Below are 21,860 nucleotides of genomic sequence, written 5' to 3' on the forward strand. Positions count from 1 at the left end.
GTTCATAAGTCAACATTCAAACGCTGAGCCTCGCGGGCCTGGGCAGTTTTATGTTGTGTTGTTTGTTTTTTAATCAACGTGCAGATCTAACTCAGAACTACACTTTCTTTTTCGGAATACAAACCAGCCACTGCTTGCCGACTTTTCTCCCCACCATTTTCCTCAAAACCTTTACAAACGCAACCTTACATGACTGACACAAAGAACCAGGATCTACTGATCAGAGAGCTGTGGGCCTTCCAGTCGGAGATCAGTTCGTCTAAACCCCGCACTCGAGACCAGACATGCAGACGGTGAGTGATTGCTCAAGGTCACCGGCAAGGTGAGGGCCCGACTAAAACTAGACCCAGCTCGTCTAACCCCGCGGCTAGCACCCTTTCCACTCCACCCCAGAAACCCCACCAAATCCACAGAGCAAGTGTGAACACCCCAGCTTCCTGATGGAGAACCCTGGCTCCCCCCAAACCCTGGGGACGGCTCTTAGAACCTCGATATCAGAAAATCCGTGTTGACTTAAAGCTCAGCAAACAAACTACATGAGGACCCGCAGCTGTGATGGTGAGCAGCACCCGCTCTCCCCCGAGACGCAACGCCCAGTGAAGACACCATCGAGACCACGGTCTGCAGCCGAGACGGCAAAAGCCGCTTCGAGGGGACCTGGGTGCAAACAGCCCCCGTTCTCCCAACTCAAACTAGCGATGCAGCCGTGAAACCCAGCTCAGCTCCGGGCCACACCACGCCGACTCCAGTGGCCCCTGGGGGGAGGGACCGAAAGGGGGAAGGACAGAGGTGAAGTCCAGGCTCCCCTCGGGCCTCTTCAGACGCACGAGTGTGAAGAGCCCAGAGGAGCCCGTCAGGAGTGGACACGGCATGTTCTGAGCGGATGCCTTGCAGCTCATCACAGCTAGAGGCTGGACCAGCGACATCACCCGCCCGAGTCCCGAGAGCTGGTCAGTGACAGGCCAGGGCTACGGGGAGTGAGATTTAATATTCCCGCTTCCTTTCAGAATCTCCCCAAGTTCCCGCACTGCCCGCGGGCACTGCCTTCTTGACCCAAAGCCGCCCAGACACGCCACCTCCAGGACCCACCCTGCAGTGGCCACCGCTCAGAACACAGCTGCTGCAGAGGGACACTGTCCCATCTCCTCGCCCACCTGGCCGGGCCCACGCAGCCGGGACAGCCTCTGTGAGGGCGGGTCTGTCCTTGTCGTTTCCTGTGGGCGTGAAGGTCACTCGGCGAGCACCTCTGATGCTAAGCACCACCCAGGGGCTGGGGGCCATGACCGGTCTGGGCCCCCAGGCAACCTCAGCAACCACGGCCTGGCCTGCCGACGACAGGCGGTCCACTAAGGGGCCGGCGGGAGTGAGACCCCCAGGGACACGCGAGGATGCTAATCGCAGGCGGCTGCTCGTGGTGGGCGAGGGACCTGCAGCCGCGTCACTTGCCTGAGCCCCGGTTTCGTCACCTAGGAAACAGAGGTCACGCCAGGACCTGTGCCAGGTTCGCTAACCAATTCAAGACACAGCACAGCCCCTAACACAGTGGTTCTCAACCTTCTGGCCCTTTCACTACAGTTCCTCATGTTGTGACCCAACCATAAAATTATTTTCATTGCTACTTCCTAACTGTAATGTTGCTGCTGTTATGAATCGTCATGTAAATATCTGATCTGCAGGATGGTCTTAGGCGACCCCTGTGAAAGGGTAGTTCGACTGCCAAAGGGGTCGCGACCCACAGGTTGAGAACCGCTGCCCTAACAGACCGAGGCTCCAGGAAATGTCAGCCACTGGAGTTGAGTTTAAGAAAAACACACACAACTGGAGCAGGAATGGGCTTCTTTCTTTGTGGGGTGCTAGGGAGCGAGGCCCCGAGCCTGACCACCTGCTGGGACCCTAGACAAGGGCTTCATCATCAGAGGGAACTGCCCCCCCGCCCCGTCCCCCGTTTCCTGGCAGCTCTGAGTGTGTACACAGGCATGCAGACACAGCCACCTTCAGCAGGAGTGCGGTGATGTCATCCGCGATCCCGTTAGCAGGCAGGCCTCCTGCCAGGCTGTGGGCCGGGCCAGCTGCGGCGGGCTGGGCGGGTCGGCAGAGCGGGAAGCGTTTCCGCAGCCCAGGCCAGAGGCGCAGGAGGAAGTGGAGCAGCAGCAAGCCCGTCCAGAAGCGTCCACGCGAGAAGTGCAACAGAGGCCACTGGCTACAGCGTGTGCGGGTCACGGGGGGACCAGGTCACGGGGGGGGGTGGGGCGGGGGGGCCGGCGCGGAGGCCTCCCTGGCCCCGGGTCTGCCAGGGCAGCTCTGGTGCCAACATGCTGAGTCCGAACCTGCCCCCACCCCCCTGGCTCTGTGATCTCGGCCAAGGGGCTCAGGCTCTCTGGACCTTTCGGTGTTTTTGTAAGAATTAAACAAGTTAATCGTTGATGCATCTAAAGAAATCAAAGCATGCCCGGCACACAGGAAGTGCCTGATAAGTGCCAGAGAGAAAAGACGAGGGGGAAACCCCAGCGGTGACGGATGGCACTTCAACCCCGTCCTGGGCCCTCCGACACGCTAAGGGACAGCAGCATCGGTTCAAATGGGCAACTTCCCGGATCACGGCAGACCGCCGGCACCCCAGAACTCTCACGCCCTGCAGGCTGGTCTCCCCGAACCTCCACTGTGAACGCATGGCCAGGGGTGTCCCCTGCTGATTGTGACTGGATTTCCATATGAACTAGTTTTTTAAACTTCACCATATTTGTATTATTTCAGAGAGGAGGGGGGAGGGAGAGAGAGAAACATCAATGATGAGAGAGAACCACTGATGGGCTGCCTCCTGCACACCCAGCGCTGGGGATCGAGCCCGCAATCCAGGCCCGTGCCCTCCCTGGGACTCAAACCCGGGACCCCTCAGTTCACAGGCTGACACTCTATCCACGGAGCCAATCGGTGAGGTCCATACAAACGTTTTAAAGCGACGAGTGGCACAGAGAACCCTTACCTTAAGTTGTGAATTTACATTGCTTCTCCCCATGTACAAAATCATTCCCCCCACCAGCAGCTTTCCTGTATGCGTGAGGGGGGACAAAGGAAAGCAGAATGCTTTATCATGACTTTGCGTCAGCAGCTTTGGGACAAAAGAAAAGTCCTAAATTCTTGGTGCCAAAAAAAAAAAAAAAGAAAAAAGCTCAGGCCCCGCCCCAAGTGATAAAGCCAGCATCTCAGGGCGGGGCCCCATCTCCTATGGACGCCGCAGGGGTCCGCAGCCAGGCTCCCAGCCCAGAACACCTTCTCCCACTGCGATGTGCACAGAATGTACCTGGTGTGCCTGCTCGATGGGCTCTGACTCACAGGCCTGAGGTGGGTCTGAGACGCTGGTGTCTGCCAGGCTCACGGGGTGGGCCCTGCTGTGAAGGGCGAGGTCTGAGCCCCTGCACAGCGTGACGGGGTGCCCGGGACCTGCGCTATCCCACAGGCACGTGGCCAGCACTTGGCGATCCTCACCGGAGGCTATTGTTCCATTGATGTTTAGAGAGAGTGGGAGAGGCAGAGAGAGAAAAGCACCGATGTGAGAGAGACACATACATTGGTGCCTCCCACACGGGCCCTGGCTAGAGGGCCCGGGATCATGCCTGCGACCGAGGTGCGTGCCCTTGACCGGAACGGAACCCAGGACCCTTCCGATGGCAGGCCGCGCTCTACCCACTGAGCCACACCGGCTCGGGTGCTACTGAGCACGGGACGTGGCCGGTGCCACTGAGAAACTCCGTGTGCATCCCCGCCCCCACGCGGGGCAGGGCGGGCTCGCCACGCTTGTGCTCCATGGAGCAAGGCACCGGGGCCTAGAGGTGTGGGTGCAGGAGGAGAACCGGGCACTGCTCCCAGCTCCTGGCCCGAGCAGCCCTGTGGAGTGGGTGGCTGGGAAAATCCAACCAGGGGCCCAGCCGCCCCGCGTCGGGAGTGGATCAATACTGACCTCCGGCAGGGAGGGTCCTATGGAGGCACCTCCAGGACTAAAGCATGTGGTGACTCCCTCGGCTTCACATGCCAACCACACGCCGCCACCCAGGCCTCCTAACCCCAGCCCCAGGCGCCTGGCCACTCCCTCCCTGGGCGTGGCTGGACCCTCCGGCAGCCAGGGCCCGGGCTGATCGCACTGGCTTGTTTGTAGGACGTGTCCCTCCCACTGAGCTGCAGGTTCTTTCACAGGGAACTCACTCCCCAGCTCCGGCCCCTCGCTCAGCAGGCTCAGTGAGTCCCCACGGACGAAGCACAGGGTCTGCGCTCACCTGGAGCGCTGGTGCTTCTTACCGTTCATCACAAAAGAGGAGAGAAATGAAATGGGGGGGATGGGGGGCACTAGGAGAAGATCTTTTCTTCCGTGAGTGACTCCAACATTTCGGAACACGAAGTCCAGATTTCAGAACACAGACAGCACCCTAGGGGGGCCCGTCTGCCCGCAGAGCCTCACTTCCAAACACGCAAACGCACGGGCAAGAAGGTGACGTCCTCCGGCCGACAGAGTCAGAGCCTGTCCGCCTGGGATTGTTTGGAAGGGCTGTTTGTCAAACAAGTCACGAGGGCTGAGACTCAGAAACACATTTCCTTTTCTTTTCTAAAATATATGTATTTTTTTATTTCAGACACAAAGGGAGAGGAAGAGAGAGAGAGAAACATCCATGATGAGAGGGAATCATGGATCGGCTGCCTCCTATAAGCCCCACACTGGAGATCAAGTCCAAAACCTGGGCACGTGCCCTGACCGGGAATCGAACCCATGACCTTCTAGTTCAAAGGTCGACACTCAACCACTGAGCCACGCTGGCTGAGCCAGAATCGCATTCTTGCCTGTAAACCCCGGAGGCCGGGTTCCCACCCTGACCGCTGGGAGGGACAGCAAGGTCCCTGGGGGTCTGGGCAGCCCAGAGAAGCATCCCCGATGCTCACCCCACCCCTGCACTTACAACCCTGGGCTGTGACAGCACTGAGGTCTCCAAGGTAACCAAGGACAACAGGGTAGGGAATGACGGCCCCGGAGGGAAGGAGATTAAATTTTACTTCTTCCGCGGCAGCATCAGGTTGACGTTTAAAACTACAAAGCCGAACGGGCAAGGCGGGGTGCAGGGTGCTCTGCAGGAGCGTTCAACTGGACACACGGGATTTCCAAGGAGGATACATTTTTCCCTATTTTGAGACAATTTCAAAGTACCCAGAGACTCAAAGAAACTGAGACAGAAATAACTCGCCCCCCCCCCCCAAAAAAGGGAGGGGGGAGAGCTGGCTTTACAGATTTATGCCATCACTACTTATTTTTTTCCCGTTATTTCCAAAAACGCAGGCTGTATTCCATAGGGCGGCACCGGACTTCACACTAAAATGTGCAAAATAATGATTTCACCCAGAGAAAGTGATCAACTGAAAAATCTAAAGCACGGCTATGTGCTGGCCTGTTGCCAAGAAAACGGCCTGAAAAAATAAACATGGGTTTAACAACAACAAAAATAAGCATGGATTTAATAAAGACAAAATAGACACGGGTTTAATAGCGTAGCTTTTCATTCACTTACTCGTTTAGCCATTTCACTTGTCCCACCTTCCCACCCTCCCTCATGCAAATCTCATTCTGGGGCCCATGGTCCTCCCTGGGTTCTGTGGCTTAACCACAACCTGTTAAGCATTGAGCGCTGGTTAAACCAGCCGTCTGCCAGGCACTGTGCTGTGCATTTGCTCATTACACCCTCACCACAGCCTCCTCTTACCCAGGCCTGAAAGTGGAGGAAAACGCGGAACCTTAGATAGCTCACCGGAGTTCACACACCTGGCAAGTGGTGGACTCTGAACTTGAACCCAGGTCTAGCTGACAAAGGAGTAGTTCAGAGAACCCAGCCTCCTATAGGAACAGAAAGCAGCATCTGTTTCTGAACACAGCACGGAGCCCCGTTCAAATTCCAGCTCTTCAACTCGCCAGCTCTGCAACCGGGAGCAGAGGGACCTCCCTGCGCCTGTTCCCTCGCGGAGAAAGCAGGGCTGAGGGAGACATACAACAGCTGTGAAAGCCATAGCATCGGGGAGGGACCCCGCAGCTACTGAGCCCAGCTGCAGGTGTGCAGAGAGAGAAAAACAAGTGCATTCAGTTGTACACCGAGCGTTAGCAGGCCGGGCCTACTGGAAATGCCAGGTTCCCAAAGGTTAATCCGTGTAAAATTAGTTCACTAATTCAGGACTCACTCGTTTGAACACAGGACTGAGGGACTGCAAATTTTCATGGATTTCTGTTAAATCGGTGACTTCCCGTCACATACCCATTCTCATGCCTCTCTTCAGCAGCAAAAGTAGATGCGTGTCAAAAACCAAAGTCTGTGGGAACCCCTGGGCAGTAAAACCATAAACGGGCCAGGTTTTGGTAAACACCGTGGAAAGGGCATTATTTAAATGATATATATTTTATTTCTTTTTTACAGAGAGGAAGGGAGAGGGATAGAGTTAGAAACATCGATGAGAGAGAGACATCTACCAGCTGCCTCCTGCACACACCCTACTGGGGATGTGCCCTCAACCAAGTATATGCCCTTGACCGGAATCGAATCTGGGACCCTTCAGTCCTCAGACTGACGCTCTATCCACTGAGCCAAACCGGTCAGGGCCTTTTTTTAAAAAATATATATTTTATTGATTTTTTTTACAGAGAGGAAGGGAGAGGGATAGAGAGGTAGAAACATCGATGAGAGAGAAACATTGATCAGCTGCCTCCTGCACACCCTCCTACTGGGGATGTGCCCGCAACCAAGGTACATGCCCTTGACTGGAATCAAACCTGGGACCCTTCAGTCTGCAGGCCGACGCTCTATCCCGAGCCAAACCAGTTTGAGCGAGACGTTAACATTCTTGGGCATCGAGGGCCACGCGGAGCGAGCCTGCAGTTTAATAAAATGACGGAATCCCGTCCCTCTAATCTGCTCAGTCCCTGAGCTCCAGCGGGCTCCAGAGCAGCTGCAGAAAGAGCTTTGGGCTGACACGCTGGAGACGAAAAGGAACCAGAGAAAGGCTGTGCCCGTCTTCGGAGCAATTCCTATCTGCCCAGCTTTCCCGCATCTGCACGTTAATATTTAGCTGACTCTGCAGCGGGGAAAAGACACGGAACTCTCCACACAGTCAGGCCTTTCTGAAGGCCCTGGGCACGGAGCTCCGTCCCTTAAGAAACAGCCCGCTTCCTTTTTGGTTGCAATCATTCCATTAACATTATTAATGGTGTATTTTCAAAACATGATGAACATGTTTCTCTTGCCCAGCACTTGCGGGGGGGGGGGGGGGGGGGGGGTGGACTTCTTGAGGCCCTCCCATCCGCCTCATCTGAAGGCATTATTTTTAAGCCTCGCTGATTCAGGCAGAATTAGGCAAAGTGGGATCCCAGGACTCACTGTGATTAAATAAGGTTTGCAAGCAGGTCTCCTCTGCAAAAAAAAGGGGGTGGGGGAGAGGGAGGCTGGGAGGACGCCCTGGCTACACTTCCAACAGGCAGAGTGCTGAATCTGTTACTTTTGATTTAGCCTGTTATTGACTGTGTCTACAGAGAGAGAAAAAACTCCATCGAGAGAAACATTCCGGATTTCCACCCCCCACCCCCCAAGCAATTCCTAACAGCAAAGGCTTTGTTCCAAGGACCAAAGCAAGGAATGCCATCGCCTAACTTCAAGCTCTCCGGTGGCCTCCCTCCTTCCCTCCGGCCCAGACATCTTCTAAATTTTAGAACCTAAAACACCTACACCACCCCCATTTTAGGGCTGTAACTTGACATTCCGGCCGAGAGAAACTTCATCATCTCCAGTCAATATGGGCGCACGTCTGGCTGGTCAGCCGGTTCCCCATCGGGAGCCAAGCGGAGCGCCGGCCACTTGACCCGCATCGCGGCCTGGGAGGGACGCAGGGCTAGTCCCTTAGGGTGCGGCAGGGAAAGGGGGGCAGCGAGGTCACAAGCGGCCCCAAACCAGTCGGCGGCGGCCCTGCGCTCCCCGCCCCGGCCCTGCCCACACCGTCCGCGGCTTGGTCGGCCGGAGCCGGCTGCGCCCCCGCGTCCCCCCCGCAGGATGTGGCGGGCTGAGCCGTGAGCGCTCGGCGCGATGACTTTGCGCCTTAACCGAACCAGGCCTTTCCAGGCCGGAGGTGGCAGGTGAGACGCAGGTAGCCGAGGCGGCGACCCAGGCCCGGGGATCAGCATCCCGGCCTCCGCGCAGCGCCCCGCACCCTCTCCGGGCGCCGCGCACACCTTTCCCGGGCGGCCAGCTCCCCGCAGAGGCGGCCAGGGGCGCGCGGCGCACACCTGCCCCGCGGGACCGGCTGCCGGCGGACGCGCTCCGCCAACCAGTCGGGAGGCGGCGCGCGGGGAGGGCGGGCGAGCCAGGACCCCGGCCCCGTTCCCCGCCCACCGCCCAGCCAGCCTTCGGGCCCAAGTTGGGCGGGTCCGGGAACCCGCGGGCCGGGGCCCCGCGAGGGAAGTGGGGGCGGGGCGGGGTCCCCAGAAGAGGCCCCAGGTGGCCATCGGCCCCGTCTGCCGAGCCCCCTCCACGGAACAAAGGGCTCCTGTTTCGGGCGCGGGGAGCCCGGCCGCGTCCGGATCGGAGGGAAGAAACTTTCCCGGGACGCGGGAGGGGGCCGCGGGCGGGGCCGGGGGCAGGGCGCGCGCTCACCTCCTCGATGGCGGCCACGGTGTGGCGGCACTGCGCCGTGCGCGTGGTGAAGCTCGAGGCCGTGGGCGCCTTGTAGTCCTCATGGGTCTCGGCCACGAATTCCGACACGGAGATCTGGTCCGGCATCGCCGCGGCGCGCGCGGCCGGCCGCCGGGCAGGGGTCGCTGCGCCGCCGCCGGGCTCCCTCCTGCGGCCCCTCGGACGCCGCCCTCGCCGCCCGCCCGGTCCGCGGACAAAGGGACGCGCCGGGGCGCGGGCCGCCGGAGCCCCGGGAGCCGCCGCGGGGGCCGCCGCAGGGCGCAGCAGGGCCGGCCGCGGGCCCGGGCGGCGGGAGCAGGGGCGGCGCGCGCAGCCCCGCGCAGCTCGGGCCCGGCCCGTCCGCCCGCCGCGCCGAGCGCTCCGCCGCCGCCGCCGCCGCCTGCGCTGCCGAGCGAGCCCCCGGGCGGACGCGCAGAGCCGGCGGGAAGTGCCCGCCACCCAGCCGCGGGCCCCGAGCGCGTCCGACGGAGAGGGGCGGGCCCGGGCCGGGGGCGGCGGCCGGCGGGGCGCGGGGCGGGGCGGCGCCGAGGGCCGGGCGGCCAATCCGCGCGCTCGCCGCCGCCGCCACCGGGGAGCCGGGCCCGCAGGAAGCCGGCGGCGCGCGTCCGGCCCGCCGACCGCTCGCCCTGCGCCGCGCCCCGCATTGTCTCGGCGTTCGGACCCCGCGCCGGCTGCTGGGGTTCGACGACGCGCCCCGCGGAGCTCCCCCAGGCGGGCAGGTCCCAGGCGCCAACCCCTCCCGGCCCCGCGGGGCGCGCGCAGGATGCGCTCGGCCACCGGCCAGGCCCCGCCCCAGCCACCGCCTCGGCCGTCCCCCCCCCTACCCCCCACCCCCCCGCCCGGCCTGGAGCCTCTCTGCGCCCCCTGCACCCCCCCAGCCGCCAGGCCCGCCCGGACCCCGGCCCGCGAGGGAGAAGGTGTGAGGCGCTCGCCCCCTACCGGACGGTGCGCTCCGCCCCGGGCGCGCACTTCGCGTGACCAGTGCCCCCATCGCCCGAGTCTGGCTGTGGTTCTGTAACAGCAACAGGAACCGACCGCCTACGAGTGCGGTTCTGCTCAGTGCACACTCCCAGGCCTCATGGCCTAGGACAGGGGTTCTCAACCTTCCTAACGCCGCGACCCTTTAATACAGCTCCTCATGTTGGGGTGACCCCCAACCATAACATTGTTTTCGTGGCTACTTTATAGCTGTAATTTTGCTACCGTTATGAATCGTCATGTAAATATCTGATATGCAGGATGTCTTTTCATTGTTACAAACTGAACATAATTAAAGCATAGTGATTAATCACAAAAACAATATGTAATTATATATGTGTTTTCTGATGGTCTTAGGCAGCCGTGGGCAAACTACGGCCCGCGGGCCGGATCCGGCCCTTTTGAAATGAATAAAACTATTGAAATAAAAGACCGTACCCTTTTATGTAATGATGTTTACTTTGAATTTATACTAGTTCACACAAACACTCCATCCATGCTTTTGTTCCGGCCCTCCGGTCCAGTTTAAGAACCCATTGTGGCCCTCGAGTCAAAAAGTTTGCCCACCCCTCTAGGCGACCCCTGTGAAAGGGTCGTTGGACCCCCAGAGGGTCGCGACCCACAGGCTGAGAACCGCTGGCCTAGGACCAGGCCAGGAGGTGGGAGTTGGTTTCCTATGGAAGACCAGGACCCCAGGGCCCCAGAGCGGCCCCGTGGGGGTTCACACCCGTCCCCCTGACCCCCAGCAGCCGTCCTAGTCGCATTCCTGAGCTAATGCAAGTATCGGTCATTCTTGGTTACTTGGTTACTTGGCTTTAGGGTCCTAGGCCGGTGCCCGCCCCTGTGAGGTACCTGAATCCGGGAGCTTTTCCACACCGTTCCGGAGAGAGTGGGCAGCCATAGCGGGCAAATCTCATCCCCTACAGGTTTTCATATAACAGCTCTCCGTTATTTCAAAAAATCCAGAAGCTCTGCAGACATTAGCCAACGACAATCACACCCTATAACTCCACACGGCCTGCGGCATGGTCTCTGTAGCTGCCAGCCATAAAGCCGAGAGAGACTTGACAAAAACCTTTTGTGCATCTGAAAAGGAGGAAGTGTGAGAGGCACTGGAAATTCAAGACGTCAGACAAACCGTGGCCGTGGCCGCAGGACAGTGGGCCGGTCACACACTCTTTTTGAAGCTCCCGTGTGAGAATTCGCTCTGTGAGGTGGCAGCCCGGGTCAGACGTGATGCATGGCCTCTGGTATGTTAGTGGCGCTGCCTGTGACATTTCGCTTTCTGCAGTAGCTGGGTCCCTGGGTCGCTTCTATGACTACACTAGGCGGTAAGTTACCGTCTGAAAACCTGTGGCATTTCTTCCTTTGTCCTCCCTGTATGTGTAGCTCTCCCCCCCCCCTCCTTCTTTAGTGTCTTTGACGGTTTTCTGTCTTTGCAACTTGCTGCAATGCAAGCCTGTATGTATTCTTTACGTGAATACATCCTGTCCTGCTCCAGCCAGACTGGTCCTACCTTGCTGGCTTTGCAGCTACAGGCGTTGCTGTTGCTCACTGACGTTGCAGAATGTCCCGGCTAATTTTTCAAGTCCTATTTTATGGAGGATGAGCGTCTGTCAGGCTCTGAGGATTTAAGAAGAGAGAGGACTGTTTTTCTCAGCAGTAGCCAGACTGATCAAGACTTCTATATGCCAGGACGAAGTTAGCCTTCGAGTTTTCTCCTGTTCTGTCTGTCTGTGCAGCTCGTTTTTTTCTGGTTTAATACAGTGGGGCCTTGACTTACGAGTGTCCCGACTAACGAGTTTTTTGAGATACCAGCTGTCTCTTGGCCGATTTTTTGCATTGAGTTGACAGAGTAATTTGAGTTAACAAGCTCCTTAATGAGCTCAGTCTCAGAACGAATTAAACACGTAAGTCAAGGCCCCACTGTATAACTTTCCAGGGACTGAAGGTCCTCCCGTTAGTAGCCACAAAAATAAGATTGCAAAGCCGCACGGCATTTTACAAGTGGAAGCGAAGCTGGCGGGGAGGCGGTCATGACCAGGCCCTCCGCATGGCTGGTGCAAAGAGGACAGCTGGGTAGGCACTAAAGCAGTTTATTCTCCCGTCACCCCCGAGAGTCTCAGAAGACCCCGCCCAGGGCAGAAGCCGAAATAAAGCAAGATCAGAACAAAACACAGCTAATGTGTCCCTGATGTTAATATAATGCGAGTAGCCCGGCCCGTGTGCTCGTGGTTTAGCGACAACCTATAAACCAGGAGGTCGCGATTTGATTCCTTGTCAGGGCACATGCCGGGGTTGTGGGCTCGGTCCCCAGTAGGGGGCGTGCAGGAGGCAGCCCATCAGTGATTCTCATCATTGATGTTTCTAACCCTCTCTCCCTCTCCCTTCCTCTCTGAAATCCATAAAAATATATTTAAAAATATATATATATAATGCGAATAAGTAGTTTCCAAGAAATAATAATAAACTTAAAGTTGAATATGGGTCAAGAAAACATTACACACACAGAAACACACATTTTTTAATGCATAGAAAGAAGACTGCTGATAATGCCGTGTCAGGCCTGTACCTACACCCTTATTCAGAACATTACAGTCTCACCAGCCTTAATCATCTGAAGCTTAAAATTTGACTCCTGCAGTGGTCAACTTGACCTGAAATGAACTGATGTGAGGCTATTTATAGTCTTGTTTACCCCACTTCTCATGAATATTTATGTTTTGCCACAAAATATAAATGTGCTTGATGATGGAGTCTTGCCCTAGGCCCCACGGGGGTGACAGAACAGATTATCTAGTAGTATTTTTGCTGCATGACCTGTTTAAACATCTGAAACATTCAGAATTCCACACACATCTGGCTCCAGAGGTTTTAGACATGAGGCTGTGGACTTGTATTATTTTTTAAGAAAAAAAAAAATGAACGGAAGAAGCCTGGTGTTTCAGACTGGTCACCTCCAGGGGAGAGGGAAAACATCTCCTCTCAAACATGAACTCATGCCGAAACCGGTTTGGCTCAGTGGATAGAGCGTCGGCCTGCGGACTGAAGGGTCCCAGGTTCGATTCCGGTCAAGGGCATGTACCTGGGTTGCGGGCATATCCCCAGTAGGAGATGTGCAGGAGGCAGCTGATCGATGATTCTCTCTCATCGATGTTTCTAACTCTCTATCTCTCTCCCTTCCTCTCTGTAAAAAATCAATAAAATATATTAAAAAAAATAATAAAAATAAAAAAATTAAAAAAAACCCAAAAAACAAAAAACATGAACTCAGCGGCCCCCGGAGACTGGCCAACAGCCCGTCTTCCAAAGGCATCCTCTGCCTCCTGCACTTCCCAAGAACCCCAGCTTCTCACGCTCCGATCAAAGTGTGAGAAATATGTTCTTATCTCTGACGTGAGCTTGAGGGTGGGCTGGCTTCACGCCGGACTCACCCAGTCCCCTTGCCCTTCGTTTGTCAGCGATTACTCTTGGAATGAACATCTGTGCCTGAAAAGAACTCTGGGGGACAGTGTAATGAAATAGAAAAACAGAACAAAACCCACAGATCCAAGCACGGGACAACCCTCACGATGCAAGCAGGCAAGCATAACCGGAAGTTGCTTTTCCACGGCTTACCCAGTACTCTCCTCCAAAACAGACTTGCTGAAGGGACTCGCTTATCCCCAAAGCGAGAGAAGTTTGAGTACATTTGCCACAGTGCCCTGCCCTTGGCACTTTGTGGGGGGTTGGGGGGGTTCATATAGCAGCAACTGTTTTACAAACGAGGGCTTAGGTTCTGTTGCCGGCTTTGCTTGTCTGTGACTTTGGAGAAGTAAAATAACCTCTCTGGACTCCAACGGAAGACATTGGCCCAGCTGATTTCAAAGGCTCTTCGGCCCTGGCACCTGCGATTCCTGCTCCACCGTGTATGTGAGTTTGGGCACGAAGGCCCTGTTACTGCTGAGAATCTAACCACTGGGCCGCGGCACTTGACAATGAGGATGTCTTAGGTGACCGTTAAAGCTAATTCTCAAAAAAGCTAAGATTTGAGGATGTCGTCATTTTTTTAAAAGCTGGTAGATTTAGATGACACGCTGATTTACTTACAGCTCACTTCACCATAAGATCCTGGAGGTCTGTTTGTTTATTTTCGTTTGTTTTAACAAAGTCATTTCTTCAGGTGACACTCTCCGTTCTAGGAAAGTGAGGTGTGACCTGCGGTGTGCCAGAGCCAGCTCGAGCCGATGCCAGAAAACCGACTGTTAGATTGTCAGGGGTTTTGCAAACCGTCAACTGCAGCTGGAAATGCTACCACAATCATGTGCTGTGCACATCTCTTCCCCACTGGGCGTTCTGGGCGTCCGTGTCGGAGGTGTTTACACCACAGAAATGGGCAAGTGCTCAACTTGATTGTTTTCTTTTATTGTTGTGTTGATTGCCTAAACCTAAGTGACAGAGAAAACGTTCATGCAGATGAGACCGACTGTGTGTCATGTCTGTAGCCTTTCCGTTGTGAATGGAAGATACCTGAGGGGATATCCCTTCGGTATTTGCAAACTCATGTGATTCAGCAAAGAGGTGGCTCATGTTATTGACAGATGAGTTGCACGTACAGCATCCGTCTTTACAACTTCATTTTTATCTTGCCCATTAACGTAAACAAAACATCAGCCAACATTCACATTGGAACTACACTCGTTTGTCAATGACGGCAGCCACTTCTTTGACGAACTGGATTGTAATCAAGCATTTATTCATAGTTTTATTTTGTCAAATCGCAGTTGAAATGCAAACACCGATTGACTATGAATACAAGAGCTCAGCAAAACTCAACAAGAGCGCTTGGGAAAGGCAATTAACTGTATGGAGTATCAATAAAGAATAGTTCATAGCCCTAGCATGTTTGGCTCAGTGGGTAGAGCGTCGGCCTATGGACTGAAGGGTCCCAGGTTCGATTCTGGTCAAGGGCACCTGCGTGGGTTGCAGGCTCGATCCCCAGTAGGAGGCGTGCAGGAGGCAGCCGATCAATGATTCTTTCTCATCATTGATGTTTCTATCTCTCCCTCCCTCTCCTTTTCTCTCTGAAATAAAAAAAAAAACAAATAGTGTATAATTTGTGATTATAAACGGGCTGCTATACATCCTTCATAGAATGAAGTTAACGCAAAATAAACGTATGTTTGTCCTTCAGGGAGCAGGTGGTTAAACATTTACCACCCCCTGCCGAGTGTAACCCACCTCCCAGAGGCAGGGCGGAGACCTTCCCGCTCTGAGTCACGCTCCTGCGATAAGATCCGGATCGAACTGAACCTCCATACAGTGGACTATGCACGCGGAGGCGACGTGCGTTCATAAAAATCTTAGGCTGATTCAGAAAATGCCATCTGTTCTTCTCAAGTGCTAGGACAACACAGAAAGTGCAGACGGAGGGCGGGTCCGCTTCAGCGAAGAGCAAACAAGTGGTGTGAGTGGCCCTCAGCATAAGTAGGTTCGGCCAAAGCTGTGGACGGCGCTGGCAATGATCTCTGTTCTGGAGTCCAGCCCTCTCTGCCCTGGATTAGACCCGTCCTTGGGTTTCGTAGGAGCCCAGCATAGCGCTCACTCTGCCTCATCAGACACCTCATCCCTGCGCTAAAGCCCCTCCCCCCCCCCCCCCCGCCCCCGGCCTGGGCAGGAGGACCCTCCTCGGCCAGACCACCTCTGTCCCCGGCCCTCCCCAGGCCGCCTGTGTCCCCGGCCCTCCCCAGACCGCCTGTGTCCCGCCATCCCCAGGCCGCCTGTGTCCCCGGCCCTCCCCAGACCGCCTGTGTCCCCCGCCCTCCCCAGACCGCCTGTGTCCCCGGCCCTCCCCAGACCGCCTGTGTCCCCGGCCCTCCCCAGGCCGCCTGTGTCCCCGGCCCTCCCCAGGCCGCCTGTGTCCCCGGCCCTCCCCAGGCCGCCTGTGTCCCCGGCCCTCCCCAGACCGCCTGTGTCCCGCCATCCCCAGGCCGCCTGTGTCCCCGGCCCTCCCCAGACCGCCTGTGTCCCCCGCCCTCCCCAGACCGCCTGTGTCCCCGGCCCTCCCCAGACCGCCTGTGTCCCCGGCCCTCCCCAGGCCGCCTGTGTCCCCGGCCCTCCCCAGGCCGCCTGTGTCCCCGGCCCTCCCCAGGCCGCCTGTGTCCCCGGCCCTCCCCAGGCCGCCTGTGTCCCCGGCCCTCCCCAGGCCGCCTGTGTCCCCGGCCCTCCCCAGGCCGCCTCTGTCCCCGGCCCTCCCCAGACCGCCTGTGTCCCCGGCCCTCCCCAGACCGCCTGTGTCCCCGGCCCTCCCCAGGCCGCCTGTGTCCCCGGCCCTCCCCAGGCCGCCTGTGTCCCCGGCCCTCCCCAGGCCACCTCTGTCCCCGGCCCTCCCCAGGCCGCCTGTGTCCCCGGCCATCCCCAGGCCGCCTGTGTCCCCGGCCCTCCCCAGGCCGCCTCTGTCCCCGGCCCTCCCCAGGCCGCCTGTGTCCCCGGCCCTCCCCAGGCCGCCTGTGTCCCGCCCTCCCCAGCTGCCTCCAGGGCTGCTTCTCCGCCTCGCTCCGGCCCAGAGTCAGCAAACTGTGGCCCAGAGACCCGAGACGGCCTCGTCTACTAAGAAGGACTCTGGCTTTCTCTTCGTGGCTGAACAAAACCAAAAGAAAACGATTCGTGACACACGAGAACGACATGACCTGTCACGTGAGTGTTCGCACGGTCTTATGGGCTCACGGCCACACCCCTGCGTTCCTTATGTCGCCCGCGGTGGCAAGGCTGCGAGGCTGCGACACTGAACGGCCCCCGCACGGAACATGGTCCCTCGGCTGCTCATTCCCCTCCCGCAGCCCCTGCTGCTAAGTGAGCTGGAGGCCTTCTCTGCCTCGACCTCCCCTCTGAGTCCGAGAGGACACGTGGCACCGGGCCCCAAGGTCCTTCCCGGCTCTAGCCCTCAGCCCGCAGCCCTGCTCCCACGCCCCACTCAATGCTCACCAGCCACAGCGAGTATTTCCTCATCGCCAGGCCCTGCCTGGCACCCTGCTTCTGCCCATCCGTCAAGCCCTGGTCACCTTGCAGGACCAACCCCACACCCGCCCTCCCTGGCGTCTCTCCTGAGGGTTCTCGGAGAATCTCGCGTCTCCTGGTCTCCACCGTGCTCGGCCGGCCCTGCGGGGCCTGGTGAGCGAGGAATGGGGCCTGGAATGGTCCTATTTCCAAGTAAAGTCACATTCTGAGATTTATGGGTTAGGATTTCAACACAGGAATTTGGGGGGAGGCACCCAATCCGATCCATAAAGCAACCCCGTTACTCAGCCAGGGAAGGAATGAGGTGTTGACATGGGCTGCAACACTGGCCAGCCTGAAAATACTGTGCTAAGTGAAAGAAGCCAGGCCCAGCGGCCACCTGTGTACGACCCCATCGCTATGAAATACCCAGAATAGGCAAATCTATAAAGACAGAAGCCGATTACTGGTTGCTTGGGGCTGGGGAGGGGATGTGGGAATAGGGCAGCATCATGGAAGGGTCTCGGGGTTTCTATCTGGGGTGATGTTCTAAAACTGACCGAGGTGAAGGTCGCACCACTCTGAGAATATGCTTAAAAAACCCAAATGTGGAATTGTACATGTTCAATGGTTGCATTGTATGTGGATTATTGGTATGTGGATTATTAAATGGTTGAGCTGTATAGTATGTGAATTATAGTTCAGTAAAGCTGTTGCAAAACGAAACATGAATTGGTGTTATAAAAGTGTTGAAGACTAAAAAAAAAAAAAGTGACTTCTAGGGTTTGGAGTCCAGAGTTCAAATCCTGGCTCTGCCACCTTCTAACCGTCACCGGGAGCAAGTTTTTCTGGGAGCATCTCCATTGGGAAGATGGGACTCGGGAGGGGCGTGGCCACGTCTCTGGCAGGGCCGTTCTAAGAACTGGAGATTATGCTCAGGGCACATGCCCGGGTTGCGGGTTCGAACCCCAGTGGAGTGCGCGTGGGAGGCAGCCAATGATATTTCTCTCTCATCAATGTTTCTAGCCCTTTCCCTCTCTCTCTGAAAAAAAAAAACAACAAAAAACCCCCAAAACAACAAAAACATATTTAAAAACCAAACCAAAACGAAGAAACTCTGGAGATTATTTAGGTGAAATACTTGGCACAGAATGTACCTCGGTAACGATGTTGAGTCAGGCGTTTTACGTCCCACCCTGAGCACCCAGTGCAAGTCTACCACAGGGAAACCTTGCGTTTATGTTTTTAACGGCCAAAGAAGGCCTTTTGAGTGCCTCTCAGGGAGCAAACTCCCCACGTGGAGTGGAAACGTAGAAGAAAAACACATTTCTTCCTGTTATTCACCCCAGCCCTGTGCCGCCTTCCGACGTTTCTCGCCCGACTGTTTTGGTCCCTGGAGCTGCTCACTGACGCTGTCAGGGCGGCTCAGCCTGGGCGCCCGCTGACGGGCTCCAGCTGGGACGGAGCAGGTTGCTGGGCTGGAGCGGGAGAGGCGGCCCCGGCTCCCTTCCGAGGAGGGAGTCCACACTCGCAGCGGGGGTCCGGGCCGGGCTGTTGGGCTGGGGCGGGGGGTGTGGGTGGGGGAGGCGGGGAGGGGGTCCGGGCCGGGCTGTTGGGCCGATAAATCTGTGTCCAGGAGCGTTTGCCAGCTCCTCCTTGGAAGGGCTGGGCCTGCGTGACGGAGCGCAGAGCCGAGCGAATGCCGACCCCTCGGGCGTAGCGGCTGGGAGACGGTGTGGTGGACGGGTCCCTGCCACGTCCAAGAAGCAGCTCCCATGCTTCGAAGAAAAACTAGAAGCAAATATTGCTGGTCGTGAGCTGGACATCGCCCTGGCAGAGCTGGGAGGCCCTCGGGTCCACGCGTGCACAGGGAGGAGATTCAAAGCCCTTTGGGGTGTCCACGGATGGGGCGCTGTGTGCCAGGCCCTGTGCGGGCTCCGTCTCCAGTGTGGGCCGTGCAGGAGGCAGTCGATCCATGCTTCTCTCTCATCCTTGATGTTTCTATCTCTCTCTCCTATCCTCTCTGAAATTGATACAAATATATTAAGAAGGAGGAGGAGGAGGAGGAGGAGGAGGAGGAGGAGGAGGAGGAGGAGGAGAACTCTACAGCAGCCCCCACGCCCTGGGATGGTGGAGCCCTGACTTCGCACCTGGCTGGGGCCGAGGCTGCAGGAGGTCTACATTAACCTTGGCCTCACTGAGCTCAGGGCAGGGTGTGCAGCGAGGAGCTTGGACCCTTCCTCTCGCATTTATTAGGCTTTCTTAGCGGGGGGGGGGGGGGGGCAGCTGACACCGTGTCTGGAGGGGTCAGTGCCTTTGCCATCTCCCGAGGGCTCTGTGCGGCTGCGGTCAGCTCGAAGGGTGGGCTTTGCGAAGGGGCAGGAGGTGCGGCTGGCTGGTCATCGGCGCGTCCTGCGTCCTGCGCGAGCAGCTCAGCAGCTGCCCGTTGGATGATCTGAGCGAAGACCAGGCTGGATTTTCTGGAAGCCGGGTCTGTGCCACCGTGGGATCTCGCAAGCCGCCAACGCTCTGCTGCGGTGACAGGGAAACCCCACTGGTGAGAACGGAAATCCATCCATCCGTTCCGTCCTGTGTTCACTCACTCAGCCTACGTGCGGAGCCTCTTATTTTGGGCCGAGCACCTGCCCCGGGCGATGCCCTCACGAAAGCCCTGCTGTGCGCACTGTTATTCCCGTCGCCCAGACTGGGAGGGTGAGGCCCGGTGCGCGTGTAGGACGTGGCTGCCCTGGGCTTCCGGCCTGGGCCCCTCCCGCCAGGGACGCCAGCCCTTCCAGGGGAGGCAAAACCTGCAGGACATGAGCAGGACAAGCAGCCCCGGGGGTGCCCCACGTTTCCGGGGTGAGGGGCAGGAGAGAGCATCTCTGAGCGATGCCAGGCCGGAGACGGCGCCCGGAGGACGTGGCGTTGGGACTGGGCTTGGAACCAGGCTCCCGCCCAGCGGCCAGCGGGTTCAGAGGCTGACGGAGGCCACGGGCTGCACAGGCCCGAGGCCGGGGCGGCGGATGAGCAGAGCCGCATCCGGAGCCGCAGCGATGTCTGATTTCTTCTTCCCGGGGAATAAAACGTGCCGCACCTCCCCTGGCAGCAGCCGGAAAGGCAGATGCCTGGCTTCCCACCAGCCTGGGCGCCTACAGCGTCAGGCATCAGAGCGGGTCCTGCGACAGACTCCATCCCCCCCACCCCGGGCGGGGGCGGGTGAGGGTGCACCGTGACCTCGTGACAGAGCTCGTGACCCCACGCCTAGCGTTCAGGCTCGTCTGCCTCGTCCGAGACGCTGAGCCGGAGAGCTGGGCTGGGCTGTATGTTCCCGGGCACTTGGGGGAAGCGATCAGCCGTCCTCACGCATGTACTAGTATGTGTTTGACATGAAACCAGGTCTGAGACTGTTTTAAGTGGTGGCGATACTGTCACAGGTGCTGGGTAAGGGTCCAGTGCGTTTATGTCTGTGGGGTTGGGTTCCTGCAGTTCAAGCTTATTATGCTTTCAAAAGCACCTCTCAGCTGGTGGGGCTCAGGGGTTGGGCGTCGACCTAGGAACCAGGAGGTCATGGTTCGATTCCTGGTCAGGGCACATGCCCGAGTCTTGGGCTCAATCCCCAGTGGGGGGCGTGCAGGAGGCAGCCGATCCATGATTCTCCCTCATCATTGATGTTTCTCTCCCTCTCCCTTCCTCCCTGAAGTCAATAAAAATATATTTTAAAAAAATCGAATGGCTCTTTGCTGAATGAACTAAAAAGGTGCGTAAAGTCCAGAGGGCCTGCCGGGCAGAGGCTGGTCCAGTCCCTGCTGCCACATCTGTCCCCAGGGCCCGGCAGAGAGGGTACCGGCAGAGAAACTCCTCCCGGCTGGTGTCTGGCACAGTGTGTGGCCCCTTTGGCTTCGCCAGCTGTGCGAGGTCTGAGCTTCTGCTGTTCTGTCCTGAGCTCAGCTTCCTTAGCAGGTCGCCGGCGAGCGGAGCGGGGCTCAGAGGGGTCCCTGGTCTCTAGCAGAGCCCTTGGGGCTTGTGTGACCTTGGGGCGCTCCATTCAGGAAGGGGGGGGCAGGCTGGTCCTGGCCCTGGGCCCTGGGGGAGGTCAGGTCGGGCCCTGCGGTGGGACAGCAGAGCCGGGAGGCAGCCACGGAGCCCGCCAAGGTCTTGGCCAAGGACGTGCTAATGGCTCCGTCTACCGTCCAGGGACGCGGTTTCGGGGGCTGCATCGTTGCCTTCTGCTCGCTGCTGCAAGATGATGACGTTTGAGCCGCCTGAGCCCAGGCCCGTCTCTTTCCTGAGTGACAGGCCCTGCCTTGGGGGACGTGGTTCCCGCTTCCCCACCGGCGCACGCGCACCCGGACCGAAGTTGTCAGTCCCACCCTTCAGGCCCCAGCACGCACTGTCTTTGTCCTTAAGCTCATCCTGGGATGGTCCCGAGTTCTCGTCAGAGAGCTGATATCCCCACAGCCACACGGTTGTCAAATGCTCGTCCACCGTTTACAGTTTTTAAAAAATATTATTGCTGATCTCAGCGGGGAGGGGAGAGGGAGAGAGAGAAACATCCATGATGAGAGGGAATCATGGGTCGGCTGCCTCCTGCGCGCCCCCCACTGGGGATCGAGCCCACAACCCGGGCACGTGTCCTGACCGGGAATCAAAACCCTGGTTCATAGGCCAATGCTCCACCGCTGAGCCCCCCGGCGGGGCTAGAACTAGGATTTTAATCTGTGAGCACCTTGTTTTTTCCTGTTCCTGCTGACGAGGGCCCACTCCCAGGGCTGCTCCTGTAACCACAGGCGGGGCCCTCGCCCTGAAGGTCCAGAGCAGGGCAGCCGGCCTGGAGCCCACAGCGGGGGAAGGGGAGAGCGGCTCCCCGACCACCACGCAGAGCCCAGGCCCCGTCGCCGGACACCTGGCTGGCACTCCGGCTGTGCCTTCGCTCTGTGCCTCTGACCCCCTCTGGGCCTCCGTCCTTCAGGAGGAAAGCCGTGAGAACGGGAGGAGCGCACGCAGCCAGCGCTATGTGAGCGGGCGTCACCTTCTCACGATTACGACGTGCGCTGCTGCCAGGCTCGAGGGCACCAGAGCAGCACGTTCTAGAACCAGGAAACCCCTTTTCCAACGGGAGGGCTGACCGCCTGGGAAAGCCGCCTGCCCTGCCCGCCGGTCAGCGTGTCCCTCGCCCACGGGCCAGGCCCTGGCGGGGAAGGT

At 58.0% G+C, this 21,860-nt stretch overlaps 1 protein-coding gene across 1 annotated transcript in view; it reads right to left on the minus strand.

Moving 5' to 3' along the window:
• The window catches only part of ASAP2 (ArfGAP with SH3 domain, ankyrin repeat and PH domain 2), a gene marked incomplete at its 5' end in the record, with an annotated part of 89,307 nt that extends 80,515 nt beyond the window's left edge, over positions 1-8,792 (minus strand). Inside the window, one exon of the mRNA XM_081100704.1 lies at positions 8,667-8,792. Coding sequence (XP_080956830.1) covers positions 8,667-8,792 — 126 coding nt within the window. The remainder of the gene's footprint in view (positions 1-8,666) is intronic.
• Between the last annotated feature and the right edge of the window lie 13,068 nt (positions 8,793-21,860).

The sequence above is a fragment of the Myotis nattereri genome, assembly GCF_964212035.1.
Source record: "Myotis nattereri genome assembly, chromosome: 10".
Taxonomy (NCBI): domain Eukaryota; kingdom Metazoa; phylum Chordata; class Mammalia; order Chiroptera; family Vespertilionidae; genus Myotis; species Myotis nattereri.